Raw genomic sequence first — 26,943 nt, 5'->3', positions numbered from 1 at the left:
CTGCAGAGGGCGGGGTATAAATAAAATTTTATTATTATTATTATTAATCAACGGGGATTATAAAGGTTCAGCAACATGTCCTTTGCCGACAATCTGTTTAGCTCTCAGGCAATGTCTTATGCCGAATCTCCCCTATTAGCAATGCTTAGCTCCAGTTCCTCTTTTATGAATTTTGGTCTCCATGCCCCTTCTTACCTAGACCATGTCTACTTGACAATGTCCTTGGCAGTTAACATAAACTGGGTGGCATCACCTACTGAAGATGATGTCTGAAGACCTGACCTATTGACAAAGTCAATGAAGTTTTGTTTACCAAACTCTATGTAAAGAACTTTTGGCAGACTGTAGCTATGCACCCACTTACATATTCTAGTATAGGCTCAGCCTTCAATGGAATAGAGACAGATTTCTTAGATTACTGCTGTAGTTTTTCAGTAACCTCATAGTGTTGTAACTGAAAAATAGTAATGGTTCTTCATATCTCCCCCCCCCCCCCCGGATATAAAAATTTAATAAACTTCCTAGTTACTTATCTACTAAAAGAAGGTAATAGATCAAAGTAAAGATAAAATTTTAAAATTCTGTGAATATATATAAAAAATAAAATTGATGGTGGCAACACCAACCATAGCCAAGAAAAGCTCTTACATTGGTGGTTAGAAAGAACAGGAAGTAGTTTGACGGACCTTTGGGGGCAGATAGTTCTGAGTGCCCCCATGGAAATAATCTTCTCCAAATGCTAACCAATTTCATGTCAAGCAAAGGGAACTGTAATCAAGAAGTTTTTATCCTCTCCCTCTCCCCCCCCCCTCCTCTTTCTACTCACCTATGCAGCAATTAAAATGGTGCATAGTGGAGTTCAGGAGGGTTACTGCATGCAGGGAGAATTAACTATGCTACTTTAAAGACCAGACAAATTGCAACTTGTGTTCACAGTCTTGGCAATTTTCATTTAGTGCAGGAAAAGTTAATTATGAACCTTCAGAATTTGGGCTACAACTTCCATTACCTCTGAGCACTGGCCATGCTGACTAGGGCTGATGAGAATTGCAGTCCAACTAAACTGTGTATTCCCTATCCCTAGTTTAGTGTCATATTTATCACTGCAGTTAATAATTACTCTAACAGGCCTTCATATGCCAGGCAAACAAGAGGCAGACCACATCCCTTCAAACAATATTATCGACCTCCTCAGTAAACAAGAAATCCAACCACAATCCATTGAAATTGTCATGTCCAAATTGAGTTGAATATAAGCAATTCTATTTATAAAAAGCTAACAATTTGCTTTACAACATGAATTTCTGGTTCCCAGGTGCACTATGAATGGTGGCGGCGAATTCTGAAATATTTTTGGATGTCAGTGGTTGTTTACACGATGCTAGTACTTGTTTTCATCTACACGTATCAGTTTAAATCATTTCCTGGGTTGTGGAAAAACATGACAGGGATGAATGAGAAACAGTGAGTATTTTCTGTTAACTTAGTCTCACCTTCTATTAACAAATGCATTGTGGATTTGGGTGTTGCCAGTCCTGCACAGAAGCCCCACTGATATGAATGCAGGTTAAACTGGATGGTGATGGATTTTTCTTATTCATGTATATGTTCAACCACACATATGAGATGTCTGCAAACCAATATTTATTTTATATTTTATTTTAGTTTAAAGCATTTCTGAACTGCTTTTTATTTTAAAGATCTCTTAAGCAGTGTCCACTATATACAATGTGAAAACAAAAATATGTCTATCATTCTAATCCTAGCCCTAAAGTGGGGAAGTCCCATGTTATGCACGTGAGTCAAAGTTGGGAAGAACAGTGTTTCCTCTGTGAAATTGGTTGCTTGTTTTCTTCTCAGCCATATTTATTTAATTTTTATATTTATCTCCCCTTTCTTTTTCTCACCATCCATTAGCTACAGTTTCGTTCATTTTTCTGCATCATAAACAATGCTGTTTCACTGTTACCTAATTTTGAGCGGCTGATCATTTTAAAAGTGCTGCAGTTGTGAGGCTAAGTTTCCTGGCTGGTTGTATTTTATTCATTACACTGTATTGTATTTCAAGACAAGCTTTCTTTGCACATGATGGTAATACACAAACAATAGCTTCCCATGCACAATAGACTTCATATCTGCTAGCACTGGGAGGAAACAAGCCATGATCCCTGGCTTAACTTAGGGATAGTGATGAACCAAGGTTAGTTATTAGCTTACCAGCTGTGGTTTGTTTAAGCAAACTTCACATCCTGGCTGGGTGGGTGCACTTCACTCAGACACAGTAAGCCATGGTTTAATCTTATCATGATCTGAACTACCCCTCTGCCCCAAAGAGAGGTGCCTCTTCACACTGCCCCACAGGGGCCTGGGAAGAGGATGTCCCCAGTGTTAGTGGCCCAAAGGAGGCTGGCCGAAGGTGAACATGAGGCCAGCATCTTACCTTGGTGGCAGCAACAGGCACTGCCAGAACTGCATGGTGGAAAGGCTCCCCTTCAGTGCCAGGCACTCAGCAGTGCCTCCCAGGCAGGCCTTGCACACAGTAAGTGCAAGAAAGGCCAGCGTGGTGCCTGCCTGCCTGCCCACTTGTCTGTTCCCAACAGAAAGGGCTGGCGGGCTGGCTGGCTGGGCCCTCTCATGTGCTTGCCTGCTTACTCCAAGGCTGCCTCAGCTCCTGGCACCCAGCACCTCCTGGCCAGCCGAAGAGGCATAATTCACCTGCAGAGCTCAGAGCCAGGGCTGCTGCAACAAACAGCTGTGCAAGCCTCTGAAGGGGAGGCAAAGACGCGAGAGGGCATCAGAGGAGGGAGGGAAGGAAAGAGGGACCTGCAGCACCCTGACCATCATTCAAGGCACCCCAGGGTGCCATGGCACACTGGTTGAAAACCACTGGCATAATGCATTTTAAGAACAAGAAAGAAGAAAGAAGACTACTTATAAAAGTTCTTTTTGCAAGCCTCTTGTAGCTATAATTGATATGAATGAATGAATGAATGAATGAATGAATGAATGAATGAATGAATTATTCTGGCCATAGACCAATACAGTGGATATGTATATTATTAGTTTTCTGTTGTATGTGGAACATGATTCCCAAAACTGCACCAAATAGTCTTTATAGCTGCTCTGTTTTACAACCAGTTAAGAATGTGCTTTCTGACAAATAATAAACATTGTCAAATTCATTCTGACCATTAACTTAGCTGTATCATGTACTGCTTTATATTTCAGACTAGAAGATCTTGGCTTAAAGCAGTTTTCTGTAGCAGAGTTGTTTACCCGCATCTTTATTCCAACCTCCTTTTTGTTAGTGTGCATCTTACACCTACATTATTTCCATGACCGTTTCCTTGAACTCACGGATTTGAAAGCCATAATCAGCAAACAGGATAGTGCCATTTACAGGTAAAGCAAGCAGAGAAATGTTATTTCTTTCATTGTCACCAGGTTCTTAGCTTCTACTTCCCCAACCACCATATGGTTGGTTATATAGCTCTGATGTCAAAGCATGAACCTTATGTTGAAAGCTAAACTGGCTTGCAGTCACCAAGGAATTGGGGATTAATATTATTGGATCATTATACTGATGCTGATGCTGCTTATTTTTATGCTATTCTGCTTCTGCTTTAGTCTTTGCTGTCCTCTTTATTAATCTGCACTACATCACTTTAAAGGGGGAAATGGCCTATTACAAAATATTTAAAAACTACCTGCCTGCCACATAAGTAAGCACAGAAATAATAGTTGTCCTTTTCAGTCTCTTTCTGCACATATGAAATACTCAAGAGCATTAGTATTTGGGGCTTGGATTTAAGTGAAATTCAAGTCTTTCCAGATGAGTTGAACTCCCATGTTTAGGTACTATCTTAAATGAAGATCTTCACTATAAATCAGTGGTTTCAGCCAACTTGCTTGGTGCTATTTGGTTGCTCCAGAATAATATTTCACAATGACATTTGCAGAACTCGAAACAGTTAAAGTAACATATCCTTTATAAGCTTAAACGATCCTGTATGAATTTTACTTGGAAGTAAGTCATTCATTTTAATGAAAGAGCATGGCTTGTTCTCTCATGATGTATTTCACTCTCTGGCCCTTTTAATCCAAGTAGCTGGAAGTCTAGTGGTACAATGGGAACCTATATGCTGACAAGTGTTTGTTACTGAATGTTTTATAATAATCCTTCAATAATCTTACTATTTCATTGTGACTGTTGGCAATATGTTCTTCCTCTGGTAAGACAGCTATGTACCTTCATTCCTGTTTAACACTATTCTTTTCTCTCTCTTTCTCTAACTAATTTTCCTGCTGCCATCCCATGCATTCTTGTGCTTTCATCTTTCTCACCAAAGCCATGCCAAAGTCAATGGTCGTGTTTATCTAATAATAAATAGGTGGGTATTCCAATCTTTCCTTTCCTAACAAAATGTTTCTTTTACTTGCTTGCTTACATTTTCACTCGGAAGTGATGGTGGGGGCGGGGGCAGAGAGGAATATCAGGCTATATATTAACCTCAAATAAAACAATCCTAGTGCTCAATTTTTCCAGTGAACAAAGAGCTTATTGGTCAACACAATGGAGTTCTAGGTCTGAGAGTTCTCCTGTTTTTAAAAGCTGTGAGTACAATGATTGACTTTAAATGTTATCCAAGTTGAAAAAATTCAAATAAATTTTATTTGCATCTAGACATGTAAAACACAATTGTCCGAGTAAACTAGTTCATTAGCACACAGTAGTGTCTGTGCACACTTTTGCTCATCTCAGTTGGCGCCAGACTTCAGTAAGCCCTTAGAACAGTGCTGTTGATGGGTTCCTGGCCAATGTAAACCTGGCTCCCCATGTTTCTATCCCTGCATCCCCCTCAGCATTGTTGCAACAGGTGCTACTGCCACCCACCATTCACCTCCACTTGTCCACACACGAAAGAGGTGGACAAGTAAAGAGGTGGACAAGTAGATTTGAAAGCTACAGCAGCAGTAAATGATAGCAAGACATTAAATGAGACACTCATCTTTTATCAAAGACTACAATTTCCAGAGTACTTTAACCATCCTTCTTCCCAGCCAGCTCTGGAAATTGTAGCTCTGGGAGAAGAATAAAGGTAAAGGGACCCCTGACCATTAGGTCCAGTTGTGACCGACTCTGGGGTTGCGCGCTCATCTCGCATTATTGGCCGAGGGAGCCGGCGTATAGCTTCCAGGTCATGTGGCCAGTATGACAAAGCCGCTTCTGGCAAACCAGAGCAGCACATGGAAACGCCGTTTACCTTCCCGCTGTAGCGGTCCCTATTTATCTACTTGCACTTTGACGTGCTTTCGAACTGCTAGGTTGGCAGGAGCTGGGACCAAGCAACGGGAGCTCACCCCGTCACAGGGATTCGAACCGCCGACCTTCTGATCAGCAAGCCCTAGGCTCAGTGGCTCATCTTTTATCAAAGACTACAATTTCCAGAGTAGTTTAACAATCCTTCTTCCCAGCCAGCTCTGGAAATTGTAGCTCTGGGAGAAGAATAGAGGCAACCTAATAACTCTCAGCATCCTTAACAAACTACAGCTCTTATAATTCTTTGGGGGGATCCATAACTGTTAAAAGTAATAGCATAGTGCTTTAAGTTGTCCTAATACACTGTGAAGAAGCAATGAGAAGTATCAGGTTTGGTATGGGCATCTAGGAATTTGTTTAACGCTGAATGGTTCCTGTTTGGGGTAATTCGGGAAATGGACCTTGAGGTGTTATATGACTGCCCATGTCCATTGGCCAGTGATCCAGCAGGTGCATTATGCACAAGCTGTAATCTCCAGTCACCCCCCTCTAGCTAACGTTTGGAAGCAACAGTAGGCAAGGTTCTAAAAAACAGATAGTTGGTTGCATTCCTGCATGTGTCTTCTCCACACCTCGAAGCCCCAATGATAATAATGGATCCCAAACAATATGACATGATGGTGTGCTAGACATCTCATCAGACAACTGAGGTTTAAAGATTGGAGCAAAAGCGAGTGACTTTATCTTCAAAGTGCCTTGTAAATTTGTCACAGCAGGCCTGTGTGGGTATGAGAGTTAGGAAGTGGTGTTCCTTTGTATACAGTGGCATCTCAGGAACCTGAAAAAACCTGCTGGTTATGGATGCAAGTCTCTTCTAAATAAAAGTGACATTGGTTCTGATGTTGGCATGTATATCAGTATAACAATAGAGCACAATATGATGGGCTGATGCTCATATTGGAATAAAATACTTTTAATATCCATGTCATAATCAGACATGAATTGAAAAACCTGAAAATAGTTGAACATATGTTGACAGCTACTTTAGGACAGCATTTTTTATTGCTAATGATTTTGGCTCATATATAGAACAGATGGAGGTTTTTTTCCCTTCTGTAATTTGCATAGTAATTGTACAGATTTGCTGAAACTTATTTGTCTGCCAATTACCTTGCTTAGTTATATGCCTCCTTCCCATTGCAATACCTCTAATCCATGGCCCCCCCTCCCACTGCCCTGAATGTTAGCAGTAGCGGAGGAAGAGGAGTGCGGGGGGAGCGCACCACCCCCGGCAGCACGATCCTGGTGGAGTGCCATCGCAGGTGCTACCCCACCCTTGCTGGGTGCAACGCCCCCACAGGCGGTGTGCCACACCTCCAGGACGCATGCCAGCCCCTCCTCTGCCTGCTCTCCGCCCCCCAGTGCAAGAGTATGAAGCTCCACCACTGAATATTAGGGACCCTCCAAAGTGGAATTCAACATGACTGAAAAGTTAGCAAACCTCCTCCCCTTTAGAGGAGAAGCATTTGGGGGGGCATTTTTTACTCTTTATCAGCCTGTATGCTTAACATCTCTCGTCATGATCATTGGTCAGAGATAGAAGAAAGAGAAGCTTGGACTTCTAAGGGAAAGACATATAATTGTGAATTATTAATACTTCAGAACTCTGTTACAACTCATATATATAAAATTACAAATGCAAGGATAGAAAACCAAATAGGAGTTCTTTAAACATCTGCTTTCTTAAACCATCTTTACTCTCCCTCAAATATTTTATGTGTTGCATTCAAGAGAAAATGATGTTATATCTTGGCTACAAGAGTGCATCAAAGCAACACCATTATGATAAGCTTACCCTAGGAATACTGAAGAATTGTGGAAGGGGACAGTTATCATGAAATATCAAGTGTAAAATCTCTTATGAACTGAACCTGACTTCCTCTGAATTTGTACTTGGTACCAGCATTTTCATATGCCAGTTTCTCCTTTCCCCCATTCCCATATGTGTATGTTCACACACACACACACACACACACACACACACACACACACACACACACTGAACCAAAGGCAGCATCTTTTAAACAGTTCCTCACTCTACATGGTGTGTACTTACATCTAAGCATGCTTGAGTCTGGTTTGCTGACTCTGGGAAATATAATACTTTATAAGTCTCCTGGCTTATTTTCTGTGATTAAGAAACTGCAGTTCACAGACTTCCTGTCGACAGTGGAGGGGGTCAAGGATTTCCAGAATCATTTATTGTAGGAGGGAAGATTCCTTGTTTTGGTTTGGTTTTTGGAAATACAGCTGCTGTCTCTTCTCTACCACCCCACCCCACAACTTTTGACTTTAGGAAAAGGGGTAGGAGGGAAACTAGTAAATGAGTGGCAGTGAAGAAGATTTTCCAGGTTGGGTTTTCCAAACTTTGGGGAGATTTTTTTGGGGGGGGGGAATCCAGGATTTTATTAAGAATTCTTGAGAAAGATTTGGAAAGACCTAGTTCATTTTGAATTAAGATGGGTGGACTTCACCTAATGCAGTACTGAAAATTTCTCCAGTAGTTGTTTTTTTTTAAAAAAACTGTCCACCATCAATTAATGAGAAAATAAATGGCATTTAAAAATTATGTAGCTAGGGCAAGAGAGGAGAGAGGTTTGGTGAAATGCTCACGGGTTGGTTCTGGGTTTTTGCTTACCTTAATTTTGAGATGGCCAAGGGATTATGAGAGTGTCCTTTCTTTCTACAATGCATCTCCCTGGCAGGTTGCAGCTTTTCCAAGTGCCTGTGTTTCCTTTAAAAACGCCATGATGTCCTCAACAGGGCTTTCCTGTAAGTGTGGGAAGCTGAGCGGGCTGTTGACAGTGCTCCTAACAGTTGTTTATTGCTGATTTTTAAATGGCATGTGTGTTTGCTTGATGTAGTTTTTTGTTTAATCGTCAAAATGACATCTCTTAAAAACAAAGGCAGTGAGCACACCAATCCAGGGGCACTTGGTAGCCAACCTTCCCGGCTTCCCGCACTTTAGTTTAAGCTCAGGGGAAGGTGTTGTAAGGTAACTCCTCCCACGGTGCCTTTTCAGATCAGGAAACGCAGGCAGCCAGGGATGCTCCAGAGAACTGGAGAAGTGTTTAATGGAAAGGAAATTACACACACCACTCTCGGATACCTCACAAGGATAAGGTAAGCTCAATCCCACAGCCAACAAAATTATAAAGACATTTTAAAGGACTCTGAGAATGAGACAGGGTAAGAAAGGTTTTGAGAAGGTGGGGGATAGGTAGTGGCGCAGCACTAGTCTCTCCTAACAAGCTCCAAAAGAAAATAGTGCATTCCACACTTTAGACAGTAAGCAAGTTACATAAAACAGTCCCTTAAATTATTTGTATTTCACTAAATTTACTTAGGTCTACCTCCTTGTTGGATACTGTTAATGTGGTGGAAGTTTTGCCTTGGAGCCTAGCACTCTGTTGTTTCTCAATCATTTCATACAAAGCAAACTGCCAGTGGTGGTGGTGGATGGGACATATGAGGTCTTTAGGGGCAAGGATGCTGCTTCATCAGTGTGCTGCAATCTCTGAAGTTCCTAGCTCAGGAGATTTGGTGTGTCTCTGATTCTGTTGTTCCTTGGTTGCTGGGCTCTAGCTCAGTGTTGGGGCCCAGATCTGGCGATTCTGTGAGTGGTCCTACTGACTCAGCAAACCCCTTATCTTCCTGGGTCAGTGTCCAAGCCACTATTGGTAGTCTGGGCAACAGTGCTCTCTATAAATCCAGGTCACTAGCACTTGTGTTTTACATCTTGCTAGATCAGTGCAACAGCTTTTGCTCAGTAATTACAACCCTTTCTTGTGTGTGTGCAGGGTAGTCTTAAGCGGGTCAGGCGCCCGGGCGCCGTGGTGCGCGGATCGCTCCGGTGCCCCCGCCCCGCCCCCTTTCTTCCTGCGGCTGGTGGGCGGGCGCAGCGTGGTTTCCACGCGGCTTTGCCGTGCAGCGCCCCCCTGCCGACCCGGCGCCCTGCGCCACCCAGCCTACCCCTAGAGCCGGCCCTGTGTGTGTGTGTGTGTTCCTGTTGCCCTGAAATTAAGATATTTACATAATATTTGCTTAAGTAGGCAGTGTAGTTAGCATGCTGTTCTCTAGGATCCTGAGCACATGTGGCAGTAAGTGGCACAGAAATCATTCAATTGCTTTTGTGTAACATGCTTAAGATCAAAGTGTGACCTTTAGAATATTGACAGTGCCAACTTTTGGAATTAGGAGAATTGGGGAAAGAAGTCACCAAGCCATTATGAGCTACTCATGACATTCTGGCCCAGCTCATAATAGGCTTTCTATGGCACCCCATTCTCTGCCTTCAGACAGTCTTTTCATTACTGGCCCTACCATTCTTACAGAGAAGGGAGGTCCAATGGGAGGAAAGGCAGGCAGCAGCAACAAATGGCTCAACATTAAGAACTGAAGACTCATGCACAGTTTTGTCTATGGGAAACCTGAGCAATGGTGTTTTCAGTACCTTTCTGGCCCATCCTTTGAGCCAGGAACCCTTGGGAGTCGTTCCCAAGGTCTCTGGGGCACATTGAATAATATTTAGCAGGGTTTTTTTTTAATCTCTTGAAAATAGTTGTCATAGAAAATTACTTTTATGAGAATGATTACTAAAATTCTGAATACATTGTATGATCTTATGTACCTTGACAAGCTGAATAAATAGAGATTAATTTAATGTCTTGATTCATTCAATTGGTGTTTCCTGTTTTCGACTCTTTATATTGATTTTTAACCATAGAATTATTGAAAGTGTAGCTGAGACGATATGAAGAGCTGGTTCAAGATTATATGCTACCTGAATTTTGAACTGAATAAACAGACTTGCTTACTTGCAAATAGAAGATTTTGCCATGTGAATCTTAACACATTAGCTTTTGTTTTTTACAAATATGTAAATATATTTCGAGTCGGACTAGTGTAACTTATGTGAAAGAATTCGCTTGCATAATGTAAGAATGGTTAATGAAAAGGTTCTTTGAAAATGTAGTAAGCGCTTTCCATCTTGTTAGAAGCACTCTTTTAATGCCAGGATGGCATGCTCCTGGCATCTGAAGGCTGACACAGATGGATTAAGAGAATGCTAGTGAGTTATATAGCATGATATCTTTATCTCTGACCTTCTTCTGTAACTCCTGTGTTCTCATTTCCTTTTTTCTTTCTGTTTCAATTACTTTGAGCAGCATCAAGAAAAAATTACCAATCCGCCAAAATGAGTAAGTCCCCATGTGAAGTCATGAAATGCTTGCTGTTAAAACATGTCATTTCATGCTTCTACATCTTAAACTTTGACCATTTTTTCCTCTGCGGGGGAAATGTCAAGTTTAGGTGGCAATATCACTAATTACTAAAGCAAATAATTAGCATCAAAGTGACAGATAATTGCTTCTATGGTATGATACCATGTGGAGTTTCCTAAGCAGTGTTTGACCCATTTATTCGTGCGCTCCTTGTTTGTTTTGCTGTATGAAATCAGAAGATTGTTTCTTGTATTGCAACTGCTTGGTTTGTTGACATGCCTACTTTATCTACCAATAGGCTGGTTCATCAAGATGGAAGCCTTCCTGATATCACAATGATGAATTTAAATGCCAATTTTGGAAAGGAACAGGAGAACATTTTACGAGAGCAGGAAAATGTGTTACAAGAGCAGGGGAAAAATGAGCAGGAAAATGTTTTACAAGGGCAAGAAAACATTTTACAAGGGCCGGAAAAAATGTTCCAAGAGCAGGAAAACATGTTCCAAGAACCGGAACAACGCATAATGGAAAGGAGGGAGAAAAGAGATGAGGAAGAAGGGCATGAAAAAGAAGAGGAGGAGGAGGAAGAAGAAGAAGATGATGATGAATCGGAGACAGAAGATATATCAGGTAGTCTGTGGAGAGAGTCTCACCTTGGTCTATTTTGTTTTACTATTGATTGAAGGTGATTCATCTGGGATACATGTACTGTAAATCATTCCCTCTATTTCTATACAAATGGGGAGAGGGGGGGAATAAGCAGACTTGGGTTCACCCTGACGTTTACATGTGCTCAAAAAGTCTTTTTAAAAACCTTGAGACGGAGACAAAACAACATTAGAGACCCGTAAGGACTCAAAGGTTATCCCAACATGATTAAGTTGAAACTTGGCTCAATATACTTTGGTTGCTAGTGCCTTTTTCATTGCAGGAGTGAATGGCAACTCTTCAAACCTACTTCTTGTCTTATGCTCTGGAATTCTGTTTCTGAGGAATGTCAATTGCATTCTGTAATACAGGGGTGGCCAACTACCAAGAGACTGCGATCTACTTTCAAAATTAAAATCTGGCAGTGATCTACCCCTGTTTTTTAGGGGTTCAGGCCAAAGTTGTTGACCGTGGGGAAATGACCGTTTTTTTAGGGGTTGAGGCCAAAGTTGTTGACCTTTTTTTAGGGAGGGGGAGGAACAGAAGCAGCCACTAACCTTACGATCGCTGGCCATATAACAGCCTCCGTTTCTAAGCTCCTGCTTCCCTTCTGCAACAATAGACGCCAACACAGGGAGAGGGCTGGAAGGGGGGCAGCGATTGTCCACAATCTACAAAAACATTGCAGGTATCGACCAGTAGATCGTGATCGACATGTTGGACATCCCTGCTGAAATACAATTAGGAATAAACACATTTGGCAGGAAAAATTGACACTTTGGGGATCTATGAATGATTTCAAATGAATCACAATCACATTTTCTCTTAATTAAGAATTATAGCTGGTTTTAATATTGTTTTATTCTGGGGAAGAAAAGTTATATTTAGAGGGGAAAATTGCCTCCCCCTTCATATTTCAAACAGAAGATAAAAGTAGCCCTGTTCACAAATCCAAAAATAAGTTTCATCATTATGTTTGACTTGTCTTTGCAGATTTAAGAAACAAATGGCATTTGGTAATTGATCGCCTCACCGTACTTTTCTTGAAATTTCTCGAATGCTTTCATAAACTGCAAGTTTTTGTGTGGTGGCTTTTGGAACTGCACATTATCAAAATTGTCTCATCATATATTATCTGGGTCACAGTCAAAGAGGCAAGTAAATAATGGATGTGTCATCAGTTTCTCTTTCAGTATCAACTGAATTCAAAAACAAGGATGTTTTTGAATTTCTGAAATGTTGGCTTGGTTGGTTTATTAAATGTGTATTCCTCCTGTCCACTAAGTGATATAAAACACTAGGCTTGTCCCTAAAAGGTACACATGAAACATTCAAACTTCAAAATGTAAACTTCTAAACTATATTTGATATTTTGAAGTTTTGCATGCAATTGAAATTCAGTTTGTTCCAGCTCTATCAGATTCAGTAAACCAAGCTACCCAAATTGCTTAACTACTTTAATATACTATTGCAGAAATCCACCCCTTCTCCTAATCATCTTGGTCTTGTGCTCTTGCCATAGCCACCCTTTGACTACTGCACCTTTTCCCTTGCTTTCCTTTCTTGCATCTTAGCAACGTTCAGCTTTCCCCCCCAAATTCCACTGATCACATAGAATATTCCCTTCAACATCTAGCACAAGTAGCTTGTCCTTACTTCAGAAAGCTCTCCACACCCTTTCTCATCATTATCTTTATGCTATTGTTTCACATTAAGCCCCAGCCTATAATTCTTCATTCTTCCAAGACTACTCCTGCTATCTTGAATGTTTCAATGCTCTCTCTTTTGCTGCTTCCTTATGCTTTGAATTCCTTCTCACAATGTTCCTTCTCAGAGTAATAAAACCTTTCAAAATGTTGTCAAGTAATTAATATATTTTCTCATTTTGTGCTTACAGGTTTCCCTCCTTAACTATGTGTTTGTGATTGCCTGGGCTTTTGCTTTGCCATATTCTCAGTTCCGCCCACTGGCATCCAGTGTCTGCACTGTTTGGACCTGTGTAATTATCATCTGCAAAATGTTGTATCAGCTTGGAACTATTAACCCTGAAATGTTTTCTGTCAACTGTACAATGGCAAGTAGTAGCTATCTAATATTTTAAAAAGTAAAATAGAGTTGTTTTAAATAAATAATTTAGCAATTTGTGGATATTGTGGATCAACAAGAATGGAGACAGGCCCTCTCTCACGTGAGAAATTAGTCAAGTTATCCCTGCCCCCCATCAGGAAATATCTCAGTGAATTTCTGAATCACATGTCCTGCCAAGTATTCAATTTGTTCGCTGTATGTATATTTGATGACACTGGTGCTTCCTGTAGCATGGAGAGGCCCCAGTTGAACCTCTCCTAGCACTGATGGAGCCACTTCATTGTCTGCTTCTTTTCAGTTTCAGCTATTAGTGGTAGGTGCCTTAATGGGGCTTTATAAAGTCTATGATGAAGCCTTTCTCAGGTGCCTGTGTTGTTCAGCCCTGTTCAGTGGCAAACTTACATTTTGGGGGCCATTCACAGCCAGCAAAGAGGTCTGGATAACCACTGTTACCTTCCTCAGTGGAGTCGTTCCATGACATATCACTACAATTTTATTTTTAAAAAATTAACTACTACATCTCATATTTTGAATAAAATTGCTGCCCTGGATTATCACTGGTTTGAATAAAAAAATTCCTATGCCTTATAGTTTTCAAGTTATTGAGAAGGAGATGAAAATTATGGGAATGTTATATACATGCATGCTGCATCATAGAATGATTTGTGTCATGTGACTCAAGTTGGGTCTACTAGATCTGAACCTTTTCAGCAATGTGGACAGGGCCGTCTTAAGCATGCCCGGCGCCCTGGCGCCGTGGTGCACCGGATCCCTCTGGCGTCCCCCCCACCCCATTTGCCAGCGAGGCAGGCGGGCGCCGCGGACAGGGGGGTGGGCACAGCTGCACTGCGTCACCCAGCCTGCCGTAGGGCCAGCCCTGGGTCAGGGGGCGCTGCCCGCCCCCTGTTGCGATGCCCCTGCGTGTGCCAGAGGCGGCCCCAGGCCCGCACACCTCCGGAGAGCCGCCTGAAGTCGCTGAACAGCGGAGGCGTGCCTGCGGCAGCCTCAGCCACGCCTCTTAGCGGGCGCAGCGGCACCCCTGGTGGCCTGGCGCCCTGCGCCACCGGGAGGGGCCTAGAGCCGGCCCTGAATGTGGACTAAAGTTGCTTCTGGGGCTCCTTTTGGATTAGGGCCCTGAAACTAAAGCTTCATAGTAGTTTCATAGTAGATCTGACCCTGGCTCTGTTCAATCAAAGCATCCACCTTGAAAAAGTCAAACTAAAATTTATCTCTCTTTTTTCATTTTAGCCTAATACAACTAAGCCTCTAGAAGACATAAATGAATCACTACTTTACAGAAAGCCCATTGATCCAACTGAGTGGGTTGGATTGAGAAAGTCTTATCCACTTCTTGTATATTTGAGGGTAATTATTATTACTTGTTCTCTGTTGAATTTATTTTCACTCTCAATAAATTATTTTCAGACAGTACAGTCACTGAGATGTCAATATTTTTAGGGAGCATATTGCAAGTTGCAGTATGCTTGCTTTCAAAATAATATTGGCTGATTCTTTGTAGCTCATATGGTTTCCTTCTCTTGCAGAATAACCTGCTGATGTTGGCAATTCTGGCCTTTGAAGTAACCATTTACCGGCATCAGGAATACTACAGATGTCGAAACAATCTCACAGCTCCTGAGACGAAAACAATTTTTCATGATATTACCAGATTACATTTAGATGATGGAGTACTTAGCTGTCTTAAGTACTTTGTCAACTACTTCTTCTATAAGTTTGGTTTAGAGGTAAATTTAGTGCCAGCATGTTTAAAACAAGATTTCCTATGGTGATTCCAACTTGATATTATTTATTACTTATTTATCTGTTTTAGGGAATTATATATTTAAGGATTACTTGTTTCTCTATTTGGGGATTAATGCCCTACTCTACAAAATAATATCTTTGTATTTTAAAGGTCTATACAGTTAAAGGCCTATACAATTCTACAACCCCCATCATCCTTGAACATTGGTCCTAGTAGCTGGGAATGATGGAAGCTGTAGTTCAACAACATCTGAGGACCCAAGGCTGAGAAAGGCTGCTACAGAGTGTAGACTCCAAACATTTATCAGTGACACTATGATAACTTCTTTTTGCAAGAAGAGGAACTTTTATCCAATTATATATTAGAATCATAGAATCATAATTAGAAGGGACCCTGAGGATCATCAACTCCCTTCAATGCAAGAATATGCAGCTGTCCCTTACGGGGATCAAAACTGTGACTGTGGCGTTATCAGCGCCACACTCTAACCAACTGAGCTATCAAAGTAATCCAGAGATGGCCAATGTGGTGCCCTCGGATGTTGTTGGATTGCATCTCCCATTAGTTCTAACCAGCCTGGCCAATGGTCAGGCATGATGAGCAACATCCGAACGGCACCACATTGGCTACTCGGAAGTACTCACTACTGGTAAGCTAAGTATGAAATACTGATTGAGAGAGAACCTGTTATATGCCAGTAAGCAAAGTGTTACATTGATTTTCAGCCATGGAGGACGTTGCAGACAGCTGGGTTGGCGCCTCTTACACAAACGTTGAAGCAGAGCCTAGAACTTTCAACTGGAGGAGCAGCTGTCCCCTGACTCAGAGTTGAGGCTTGTTTTGTCATCCAGATTTATATGTCTACTAGACTGGTCTGGGAGTCAGGGACATAGCTGTCAAGTTCTCCCTTTTTTTAAGGGAAATTCCCTTATGCTGAATAGGCTTCCTCGCAAGAAAAAGGAAAACTTGACAGCTATGGTATGGTCAGGGAGCAGCTATTCCTGCTGTTGAATGTTCATGGGGCACCTCTGACTGTTTCTGTAGGAGGTGTCAACCAAATAGTCTGCCCTGCCCTCCAGGATCCCTAGTGAACAGAAGCTCACAAAGTAAGAGACTTCAATTTTCTAAGAGTGAAGCAATATATCTGTTAGTCATGGGCTATCTAAGAGGATGTAAATTCTGATTTTCTTTTCCTTGTCATAGAGCTGTTTCCTCTTGTCAGTAAATGTCATTGGTCAACGAATGGATTTCTATGCTATGGTTCATGCCTTTGCGTTAATTGCTGTGTTATATCGACGCAGAAGAAAAGCCATTGCAGAGATCTGGCCAAAGTACTGCTGTTTTCTATCATGCATCATTACATTCCAGTACTTTATTTGTATTGGCATCCCACCTTCTCCTTGTATAGGTAAGGGTACTTCTTGCTTTCCGCTGATTGCAATTATCTTTTATTTTCACAGTAACCATTGAAAAATAGCCATGGTGATATTAATTACTTCCTGTAATTGTTCTTCCTTCTACCTTCATAGATTATCCATGGAGACATCCTAATGCCAACTTCAACTCTAATATCATCAAATGGCTATACTTTCCAGATTTTATTAAGGAACCCAATCCAGTCTTTCTTGTCTGTAAGTATTCTAGTGCATTCCTAATAGTAGCTTGTCCTCTAGTCTCATTTCTTGTAGCACATGTTGAAATTAACGTTCTGAAGCACAATGGCGCATACAAATGGATAACAGTATCTTATTGCTAAACTTGGTCGTTCTGCATTTTCCAAGTCTCTCAGATTGGCTTTGAATCTGAACCAGTTTTGAGTCTTTGAGAAGCACACCTGCTCATTTCCAGATTAGTCCACGGCTTATGGTGTTCACCCACCTCTAAAATTCAGGCACTGGACCCTGAAGTATAGCCTGGCCTCTCCCACGACCACTCACCACCTCCTAAACCCTTAGATAGGAAAAACCCTTTCCTGGGAACCCTGCTAAAGAGTTGGAGGGGGGGGGATCCATTGAATTAACAACACCTGTGTGGAACCTGAATTCAGTAGTCGAAAGTTGGAGAGCATGCACCCCACATAGGTCTACATGGCTCGTATTTTAATGGTTTCCCTACCTGTGTGTGTTTATGTGCATGTGTGTGCTGCTGCCCTATTTAATTAGTTGTTTGTAGTCCTTATCTTTGTTATCATAGGTTTTTTAAAAATTGATAAGGGTATGTCTAACCAAAGTTATTGGCTTGCATTTTAATTTGAGTGTCTAATTCCTGCCAGATGATTTCATGTTGCTGCTATGTGCATCCTTACAAAGGCAAACATTTGAAGATGAGAACAAGGCTGCTGTACGTATCATGGCTGGAGACAATGTGGAAATTTGCATGAACCTTGAGGCAGCATCATTTAGCCAACACAACCCTGTCCCTGATTTCATCCATTGTCGGTAAGGACTGGATCTTAAATATTTCTAAAGGTCATACAACTTTCTAAAGATCTGGTTCATTTGTCCTCTTCCCAGACATTTAGACAACAGGTGCTCTTTTCTTTTTATGGCTACTGAATTATGCTGTTCAAAATTGCAGAGCAACACTGATGGAATCAGACATGTAATATGTTTTCTCATATCATTATTACCCAAGATAAAAAGTTGGTGTACATTGCAACAGCCATGTAGATCAGCATAAGCAGTGGAAAATTTGCACCGTACATTAGCTGGTGCTGTTGCAATCGAGGAATAGAAGCAGGTCACACAGTGTTGCATTATATCTCGAAGGAGAAATGAATATATTAAGTTTATAGGTCGTTGGAGAGAAGCACACACAAACACATTATGTATGAATGACAAGCCTATTGTATGGGATTGTTTGCATTTTGATTTTGTTGCTTTCTAAACAAAACTAGATAGTGTATAGTACACATGATCTTCTCATAGAGGAAGAAACCAGAGGAAATGACAAGAGCCAGAGTTCCTGCATTAGTGTCACTGAGTCATCAGTTTATTGATAAATTATACTATGCCATTTGGGAACTCGTATAAGGTATATGTTTATTCTGTTGCCACTTGGCTGCAAAATAAAAGCTGTGCAGAAACACATTGATTAGAATGATGCTCATGGAAAGACTTACCATTTTTTACTAATAAGCTTTAATAAGTTATGATAAAAGGAAAAGAGTTGTGTTTTCCATGGAAAGCTTTAAAAGGGCTATAGCTCAGTAGTAGAGTATGCAGAAGGTCCCAGATTCTGTTCCCAAGCATCTCTAAGTAGGGCTGGGAATACCGTCCATTTGCAACCCTAGAGAGCTTCAGCCTGTCAATGTAGACAACACTGAGTTAAGTGAACCAATTAATCTGCCTCAGTATAAGGCAGCTTCCTATGTTTCCGTAAAGAAGACAGTGACTTGAGTACTTTTGAGGTTTTATTGCAGTCAAGCAGTATATAGATCTTGTGAAATAAATACTTTGTTGTCCTTCCACAAATAGGAGGGCTCCTTTTGCTTGGAGAAAGGACTCTGATCTAGGGGAGGCTTCAGCTGGTGAAAGAAAGTGAGGCAGGCAATTTTCATTGATTTCCCTTCCTTCTGCAGTCTAGCACCACCTCCCATGCTGTTCCTGATTTTTAGGGAGGATGGGGCTGCAGTGGCAAAAAAACAAAAAAACAAAACCTCTCCTTGTCCCCGCACTTTCCTCCAGTGGGAGCATCCTGTGAGCAGACTTTGGGCAATGGGCAGTTAGGATCCAAGCCAATCAAGATTTGCCACCATAGTATGATGCCTAATTTCTCACACAGGTAGTCATTTAAGCAAAATGAAAGGCATGCCAAATAGTTGACAACAACAACTCTCTCTCTCTCTCTCTCTCTCTCTCACACACACACACACACACACACACACACACACACACAAACCCTATGAGCGGAACAAATAGATGCTTAACATTTTCCACTCCTGTATTCTCTTGTTGCAGATCTTACCTAGATATGGGTAAAGTGATAACATTCAGTTACCTCTTCTGGTTTGTCCTAACCATCATCTTCATAACAGGAACCACTCGGATCAGTATATTTTGTATGGGCTACTTGGTAGCTTGTTTCTATTTCCTGCTCTTTGGAGGAGATTTGCTACTCAAGCCTATCAGAAGCATTCTTCGGTATTGGGATTGGCTGATAGCATATAATGTCTTTGTGATTACAATGAAAAACATATTGTCGGTAAGTGTCTCATTATTAAGTCCAAAGCCTATTAATATTTACCTCTGGATTGGAGGCACTGTTTTTCTAGCCCTTTGTGGTTTCAGCGGGAGAAATGTAAAAAAATAAAATAAAAATCAAATCAAAGAAATGTATTCAGTATTTAGATATTGTTTTAAATGCTGCTGTAAACACTGTTCTTATTTGCCACAGCCAGAACAGAAGAGCTCTTATTAGGGGCTGTTAATGCACTGCAGCATTTTGTTGCAAGGATCCCACTTGCTCCCAGATATTTACCATACAAGATAGTAGAGGTCAGCTATGCATTGTATGTGCCTTCGATGGGCACTATTTCATGCACAAGAGAGAAGGGAAAGCTTGTAGAATGGACCATGGAATGAGGTTTGATTATTATTATTTTTAATCTTGTTTTATCTTTTATATCAGAGAAAAAAGAAGTGGTAAACTATTGCAGTGGAAAACGCTAGTAAGGCAGTTATAGCAGAATGCATTGCATAGTGCTTATACTTTTCAAGGAAGACCATCCCTGGGGAAATGTCATTCAATCTCCTTTTCAGCGGGGTGGAGTGGGATGTGGTGGGGTGGTGCGGAGGCACTTTCTTTAACTTTACATTGATCAATCTAGCAGTGGGCTAGACCAATGGACTTTCACTTTAATTGTAACATTGTTTTTGTTTTGTCATCCTGAGATTTAATATATCCATCTATGTATTGCAGATAGGCGCATGTGGCTACATCGAGTCATTAATTCAGAACAGTTGTTGGGTGATTCAGACATTTAGCCTGGCCTGTACAGTTAAGGGTTACAAAATTCGTAAGTACAGACATCTAAATTCCTTTGCAATAATTTTAAAAACTTACTGAAACTTAAATAGCTTTTAAATAGCTATTGTTTCAAAAGCAATGGCCATTTATTTTGTTTTTCCTTTGTTGCTTTGATGCTGAGAAATGAATATCTGAATACATTAATTAAGCATAGATATAATTCAACTTAAATTAAAATAGATAGAATTGGAGTTTTTTGAAAACTATAATGAGAAACATTTGATGGGAAATGACTTTTTTCTTAAAAGATAGCACAATGGTAATAGTGATCTCTAATTACAATAAGATGGCTATACTGTAGTTCATTGTATTTTTGATAGTAGTACTCATGAAGCAGAAGATGGTACCAAAGCCAATATGTGTTGGTGATGTTTGCTAGGGTCAGATCTCTGGGTTCCCTACCTGTTTCACCAACTGTCTGTATTCCCCATTATTCCTGTGGCATCTTAGGTGGCATTCTATATGTCATTCTTTTTTTTCTGCATCTTGTTTTGATTGCTGCATAACACTTTTAGTTTTGCATGTTGTTCCTTTCACAAAATACTGATCAGTTCAGTACAACTAGAGTTGTTAGTCTTACAGCCACCATAGGCTGCTGGCCTCATAAATATCAGTGTATACATGAACTGGTGAGGAATAAAGCAGAAAAATAAGTGTTTTAGCCACAAATGCTTTGAAACCTAAAGGGTTTAAAATGTAGGGGCACACTAAGAAGAAAATTCCCTTCTTCCTACACACCTCTGTGAAGTATACTTACTCGGTAGCATATAAATTTTGCAACACGTAATAAATGATAAAGTTTTCTAGGTGGTTTACAATATTAATAAAACAATAAAATATTAAACAGGTAACAACATCACTATAACTGCTACTCAGTTACTCCAAGAAATAAATTCCACAAATTTTAGAATGAAAAGATTAAGTGTTGTATATCCAACTAAGTTCTACTCAAAGTAGTAGATACATTGAAATAATGAAGCTAAATTAGTCATATTCCTTAACGTCAATGCGTCTACTCTGATTAGGACTATCATTGAATGCAGCCCTAAGAGTTTAAAAGACCTGGGACATTTTTTAATAAAGTAATTACTTAGTTCTGAAAACTGAGTGAGTGCCAGGCTAGCCTCTCTGGAGCGAGCATTCTATAGCCTAAAATACTTTTTACCCAATGACCATCTGCCACACCTCACTTGGGGAAACCTGGAGAAGGGAAGAAATCGAGCCCAACTTTTCATTAACCATTTTGCACCCTTTACCCTTTTCAGACAATTATTGCAGAATATAAATACAATACTGCTTACTATTCAGGAATTTTGTTTACTCTCATCAGCTTTAGATAAAAATCCAGACTGCAAACTACCCAGTGGGGAGGCAGGAATAATTTGGGATAGCATTTGCTTTGCCTTTCTCTTGCTGCAAAGAAGAGTCTTCATGAGTTACTACTTCCTTCATGTGGTTGCAGATATTAAAGCTTCACAGATTCTGGCATCCAGGTAAACTGAAGCATTTTGTTTAAATCTTTACACAGATCCATATAATATAGCAACTCTAGCTACATTCTGGGGCAAGCTGTCTGGCCTGCATCTTACTAGAAAGCAGTGAAAAGCATTGTGCATGCATAACTGGAACTCAGACATTTTGGCTCCCGAACGCCGCAAACCCAGAAGTGATTGTTCTGGTTTGTGAACGTTCTTTTGGAACCCAAACGTCTGAGAGGGCTTCCGCGGCTTCTGGTTGGCTGCAGGAGCCTCCTGCAGCCAACCAGAAGCCGTGATTTGGTTTCTGAATCTTTCAGACGTTTAATGGACTTCTGGAACAGATTCTGTTTGATTTCCAAGGTACAGCTGTACTTGAGTGCTCCCCACCCCTTGCTCTTCTCCCTTGTAGCCAAGAGAAGGAGCTCAGAAGCTTTTGCTTCTATTTTAAGTCGACTTGTTGTGTGGATCCAGAATTGTAGTTAACAATAACTATGATTAGGTTTTGTTGTCATTGGTTGTTGTTGTTGTTGTTGTTGTTGTTGTTGTTGTTGTTTTAAAAAACACTTTCAGAAACCATTGATTTTTCAAAATTAATTCCAGTTCACTTGGCTATAAGAAGTTGGCTTTTGTAAAAAAGTTAACTATAGTTAGTTAACCTCTGATTGCTACTTCAGACACATGATAAACTGAAGTTAGCCAAAAGCAAAAAGCTTCTAAACACTTCCTCCCAGCTGCGTGCAAGGAAAAGGAAAGGGGAAGGGATGGCTGTGAGGCTCCCTACAGCTCATGCACGACATGCTGAACTATGACAAGTGAACATACATGTTTTGTGTTGCATTGTTTTGACCCACATTTGGGGAATTGGTGGATTGTTTTCTTTTTTACAGAGGTGCTGAACTTTTCCAGGCCACAATTGTGAAAGCTGTAAAGGCAAGAATTGAGGAAGAGAAAAAATCAATGGATCAGCTCAAGAGACAGTACGCCTTTCTTTCTTCTTAGAATCTTAGAGTTGGAAAGGACAAGGCCCAAGGGTCATCTAGTCCAACCCCCTGCAATGCCATTTCACTTTTATGAGGGATTAACTATTAACTCTAGTGAATTTGCTACTAGATTAGTTGGTTAGAGTATAGTACCACTTCATTAATCTTATAAAATGTACTTTAAATTTACACGGTAGGCATTTATGTCCTTTGTATGTGGTTTAAACTGCTAGTTAGTAAACTAACTCACAGTTCTCCATTTCAAGAACTAAGCACATTTAGCCGGTAGACAAAGGAAGAATGCAAGGAAGGAAGTTGATAAGCTCAATGCTCATTCCTGGCTTGCTAATCTGTGATTTGGAAACTGGGAATGTTGCATCTGACTTGGGACAGTATCTTTAACATTTTAGGGCCAACTTATGTTGTGTAAATGCATGGTTTGAACATACTTCATCTCTTTTCTTTTTCTTTAATGTAGGAGTAATGGGGGAAACCCAATCACTATTCAGATCACAGTAGGTCTTTATGTCCTGGTCCTGATAAGATTCCCTGTTCCCCTAAAACTGTTATTGACTTCAGGAAAGAAACTACTGTATTTTACATCACATATAGGTGCACAGATGTATATTTATGGAGTTCCCTCTGTGGTAACAGAATCCTGGTCATGATTCCAATCCTCGTGGAGAGAGCCCTGTATAATTACATCTATACTAACATACAGACTAATGTTGAAGTGTTGGGTGTGGTCAGTGCACATATCCATGTCTAGGGGGCATAACTAGCCCACTTCATCTTGCTAACCCCGTCATGGATTCAGCATTTACTGGTATCCAAAGCCTGAATATGGCTATAGTTTAGCCCTTAAAGATGTTTTTATGTGCTCATTACTTTACTTACCCCAACTGATGCACAACACTTCACCCCTTCCAGCTGATGTACATGGTGGGAGACAGCTAGAGTGGAAGGGGGAGGCCTTGCATGATCCATGGAATTGGTCTCTCCTCCAGGATTGATTCCACATTGCTCCCATGACAAGACAAAGGGCCTGGTCAACTTGATCTGCATTGCCTCACCCATCTCTAACGAGCATAAACAAGAGGCACTATGCCTTTTGCGTATGTGATGCAAATGTGTGTGTTTGCTGCAATTAAAAATCCATTTTGCTGTCCAGAGTAAATTACATAAGCTGAGAAAATTATACAAGATAAGGAAAGAAACATAATTCCAAGGACTTGATTTTCAAAGAATTTTGGAAGATTAGTTTTGGTTTTGCTCTTGCTCTGGAAATGTGGGTGGCACAGGAGAAGTGGATCAGAAGAGGGAAACAGTGTGTAGGGGGATTGTTTAAGATAAGTAACAAGAACAAATGAATTAGTTAATGAAAAATTAATTGTGTATTGTTGCAATGAATATATAGCGTCTAGGGAACATACGAGCATAAGGTATTTTTGTTCTGCTTATCATTTAGGGAGACCAACCCCACTCTTCTTTTCGTAATAAAATTTAGTGTAGTGTTGATATGCAGATTATCAATATAAAGAACTGGGAGGTGGCATGGTTTAAAGAACAGTTCTGGCATACACAACCCCATTGTATACACTTATACATAGCCTCTCTATATAACTAGCCTTTGTGACAAGGAGTGGGGTGGGGAATAATGCAGTAAGAATACATTGTGATGGTTTTGAAAGCATTTGCACTGCATTTGCACAAAGATTGTTCTGTGACTCTGACAATGTAAAATTTGCTGTTTCAGAATGGATCGTATCAAGGCCAGGCAACAAAAATATAAAAAGGGTAAAGAAAGGGTGTTGAGCATGAACCAAGAAACCTCAGATGGGCAAGCAATTGAAAAGGCTGCTGCTGAAGAAGAAGATGATGATGGTACTATTCCTTCAATATATCCAGTGTTGGTATTAAGTGCTTGGACCTTGGCAATATCAACAAGAATGTGTATAGGGAACTATTATATGCAATCCAACCATTCAAAGAAGGGGCCTGATCACAGCCCGATCTTATGCATACTTACACAGAAGTAAATCTCACTGTGTTCAATGGGACTTATTCCAAAATTATGCATACGATTGATGTCTTAGGGCACATATGCTGCTCACTAACCCTTCCCATTTACTTTAGTGGAAGAACAACCTGAGATCTGCAGTCACATGATTGTCCCTTTCAGTGAAGTAAATGTGAGACAATCCAGGATTTTGGATTAGAGTACAGTGGTACCTCGGGTTACAAACGCTTCAGGTTACAAACTCTGCTAACCCAGAAATAGTACGTCAGGTTAAGAACTTTGCTTCAGGGTGAGAACAGAAATTGTGCTCCGGCGGCAGCAGGAGGCCCCATTAGCTAAAGTGGTGCTTCAGGTTAAGCACAGTTTCAGTTTAAGAACAGACCTCCAGAACGAATTAAGTTCTTTTTTTATATAATATTTTTATTGGTTTTCCAAAAAAGATTGACAAAACATTTAAAACAATAAGAAAAAAGCAAAATAGCAAAAGAAATACAAATACAAAAAGAAAACAAGAAACAAAAACATATAAAGCATTATGTCTTATCTCCCTCACAATGTAAATTGGGACCTCCTCGGGTTCCCGTCCCTGTGGTTCTTATATACATTTCCAAATAGCAAATTCTATATCAAAGTGATCACGTTTTAAAAACCTCTTTTCCCCCCCTCTAAATAACATCTTCACATATTCCACAGTTTTATTTACAACTTAATTTCTAATCTAGAATATTACTTTAGCATACTTTTTAAAATAGAATTTAAAATCTTTCCATTCTTCTTCCATCGCTTCTTCTCCCTGGTTGCGGATTCGTCCGGTCATCTCAGCCAGTTCCATAAATTCCATCATCTGGAACAAATTAAGTTCTTAACCAGAGGTACCACTGTACTAAAGTACAGTATAGAAACAAATTCAAAATGAATGAATTATATTTTTGGAATTCAGAAAAAAATGGTTGCTACTGTTTTCAATCACCCTTATATTTCAGTTTATATGCAATAAAATTTAATTCATTGCAGGTTTATATTTGAATTCATATTTGCTATTAAGTAACTATCAAATAGTGATTGTTTTTTTTAAAAAAAACACCCTAAATTTACTCCCCACAACCACAGATGACACAATTTCTCTCCAATAAATTGGGTTACATCCAATTTAGTTGTACTCATTGTCCAACCAATGACATCAATGCGCCTGACTAATTTAGGTCCATTAATTTATAAACGGCTCTACTCTGAATAGAACTTACTTAGATACAACCCATTGTCAGTGTGTGTGTTTTTCTCTTTGCCCAGAGTTCACACAGTGATACTGCACAGTGTCTCCTCAAAGCCTTTACGGGATCCACACACACACACACACACACACACACACACACACACCCTGCAGAAAGTCTTAAATCTGTGGAATCTATTCAAGTATCTTATATCAGTATATATATTTTTAGCGGGGGGTTCACTGCACAACAAAGTACTGTGTCTCTTATTTTAAAAAACAAAAAAGGCAGCCATGTTTCTGAATGTGGCATGTGAAAAGCCTCTGTAGGGAGGAAAAAAGTTAGTATTCCCGGAATTTCTTCTAATTTCCACGAATTTCTTGAAGTAAAATTCTAGTTTAACAGCATATAAAAATGACCATAGAATCATAGAGTTGGAAGAGACCACAAGGGCCATCCAGTCCAACCCCCTGCAGAGCAGGAAACACCATCAAAGCATTCTTGACATATGCCTGTCAAGCCTCTGCTTAAAGACCTCCAAAGAAGGAGACTCCACCACACTCCTTGTAAGCAAATTCCACTGTCGAACAGCTCTTACTGTCAGGAAGTTCTTCCTAATGTTTAGGTGGAATCTTTTTTCTTGTAGTTTGAATCCACGTTGACCATGTGGTATTGATCAGCTAATTAACAACAATAAATAAATGCCTGATTTGTGGTGGTGTTTTTCTTGAGTTTATTAGAATTGGATCAATTCTTACAAAGTGTGCAGCTACTAGAAAGAGAAAATATAAGTAGTAATGTGTTTCTCACTTTCTAAAATTAATTTTTGGACATATTTCATTTTAGGAGAAGCAGACAAAGAGAAAGCCAAGGGCAAAAAAAAGCAGTGGTGGCGGCCTTGGGTTGATCATGCTTCTAGTAGGTTTTTCAATAATTTTTAAAATACACGAATTTAACCCTTATATCCTTGACCAGAATGAAGGCATTCCCAAGACCTGTTTGTTTTATGCATGGTTTTATAATTGTGACTTGATAGTTATATGAATGCTATGGCACACAAGATAAGTAGTTTTGAGTGTTGCTAAATGCTATATGTTTTAATGGAATTGGTTGAAGTGCAAAGTTAAAATGTCCAAAACATATATATGGTTTTCTGTCTTTCAACCCAGCTTTAAAATAC

General features: G+C 40.2%; 1 protein-coding gene across 5 annotated transcripts in view; it reads left to right on the top strand.

Moving 5' to 3' along the window:
• PIEZO2 (piezo type mechanosensitive ion channel component 2) overlaps positions 1–26,943 on the top strand; it is a 224,260-nt gene that overhangs the window by 154,966 nt on the left and 42,351 nt on the right. For all 5 annotated transcript variants that reach the window (XM_035124931.2, XM_035124936.2, XM_035124937.2 and 2 more), the window contains 16 exons: positions 1,316–1,464; positions 3,229–3,402; positions 10,844–11,175; positions 12,187–12,347; positions 13,091–13,267; positions 14,530–14,646; positions 14,826–15,026; positions 16,250–16,454; positions 16,576–16,677; positions 17,319–17,484; positions 19,006–19,249; positions 19,967–20,063; positions 21,405–21,567; positions 22,440–22,529; positions 24,289–24,416; positions 26,610–26,681. In XM_035124931.2, coding sequence (XP_034980822.2) covers positions 1,316–1,464; positions 3,229–3,402; positions 10,844–11,175; positions 12,187–12,347; positions 13,091–13,267; positions 14,530–14,646; positions 14,826–15,026; positions 16,250–16,454; positions 16,576–16,677; positions 17,319–17,484; positions 19,006–19,249; positions 19,967–20,063; positions 21,405–21,567; positions 22,440–22,529; positions 24,289–24,416; positions 26,610–26,681 — 2,578 coding nt within the window. The remainder of the gene's footprint in view (positions 1–1,315; positions 1,465–3,228; positions 3,403–10,843; positions 11,176–12,186; positions 12,348–13,090; positions 13,268–14,529; positions 14,647–14,825; positions 15,027–16,249; positions 16,455–16,575; positions 16,678–17,318; positions 17,485–19,005; positions 19,250–19,966; positions 20,064–21,404; positions 21,568–22,439; positions 22,530–24,288; positions 24,417–26,609; positions 26,682–26,943) is intronic.

This window comes from Zootoca vivipara, chromosome 8 (assembly GCF_963506605.1).
Source record: "Zootoca vivipara chromosome 8, rZooViv1.1, whole genome shotgun sequence".
Lineage (NCBI taxonomy): Eukaryota > Metazoa > Chordata > Lepidosauria > Squamata > Lacertidae > Zootoca > Zootoca vivipara.
The sequence above is the reverse complement of the archived record's forward strand: the minus strand, read 5'-3'. Positions and strand labels throughout refer to the sequence as shown.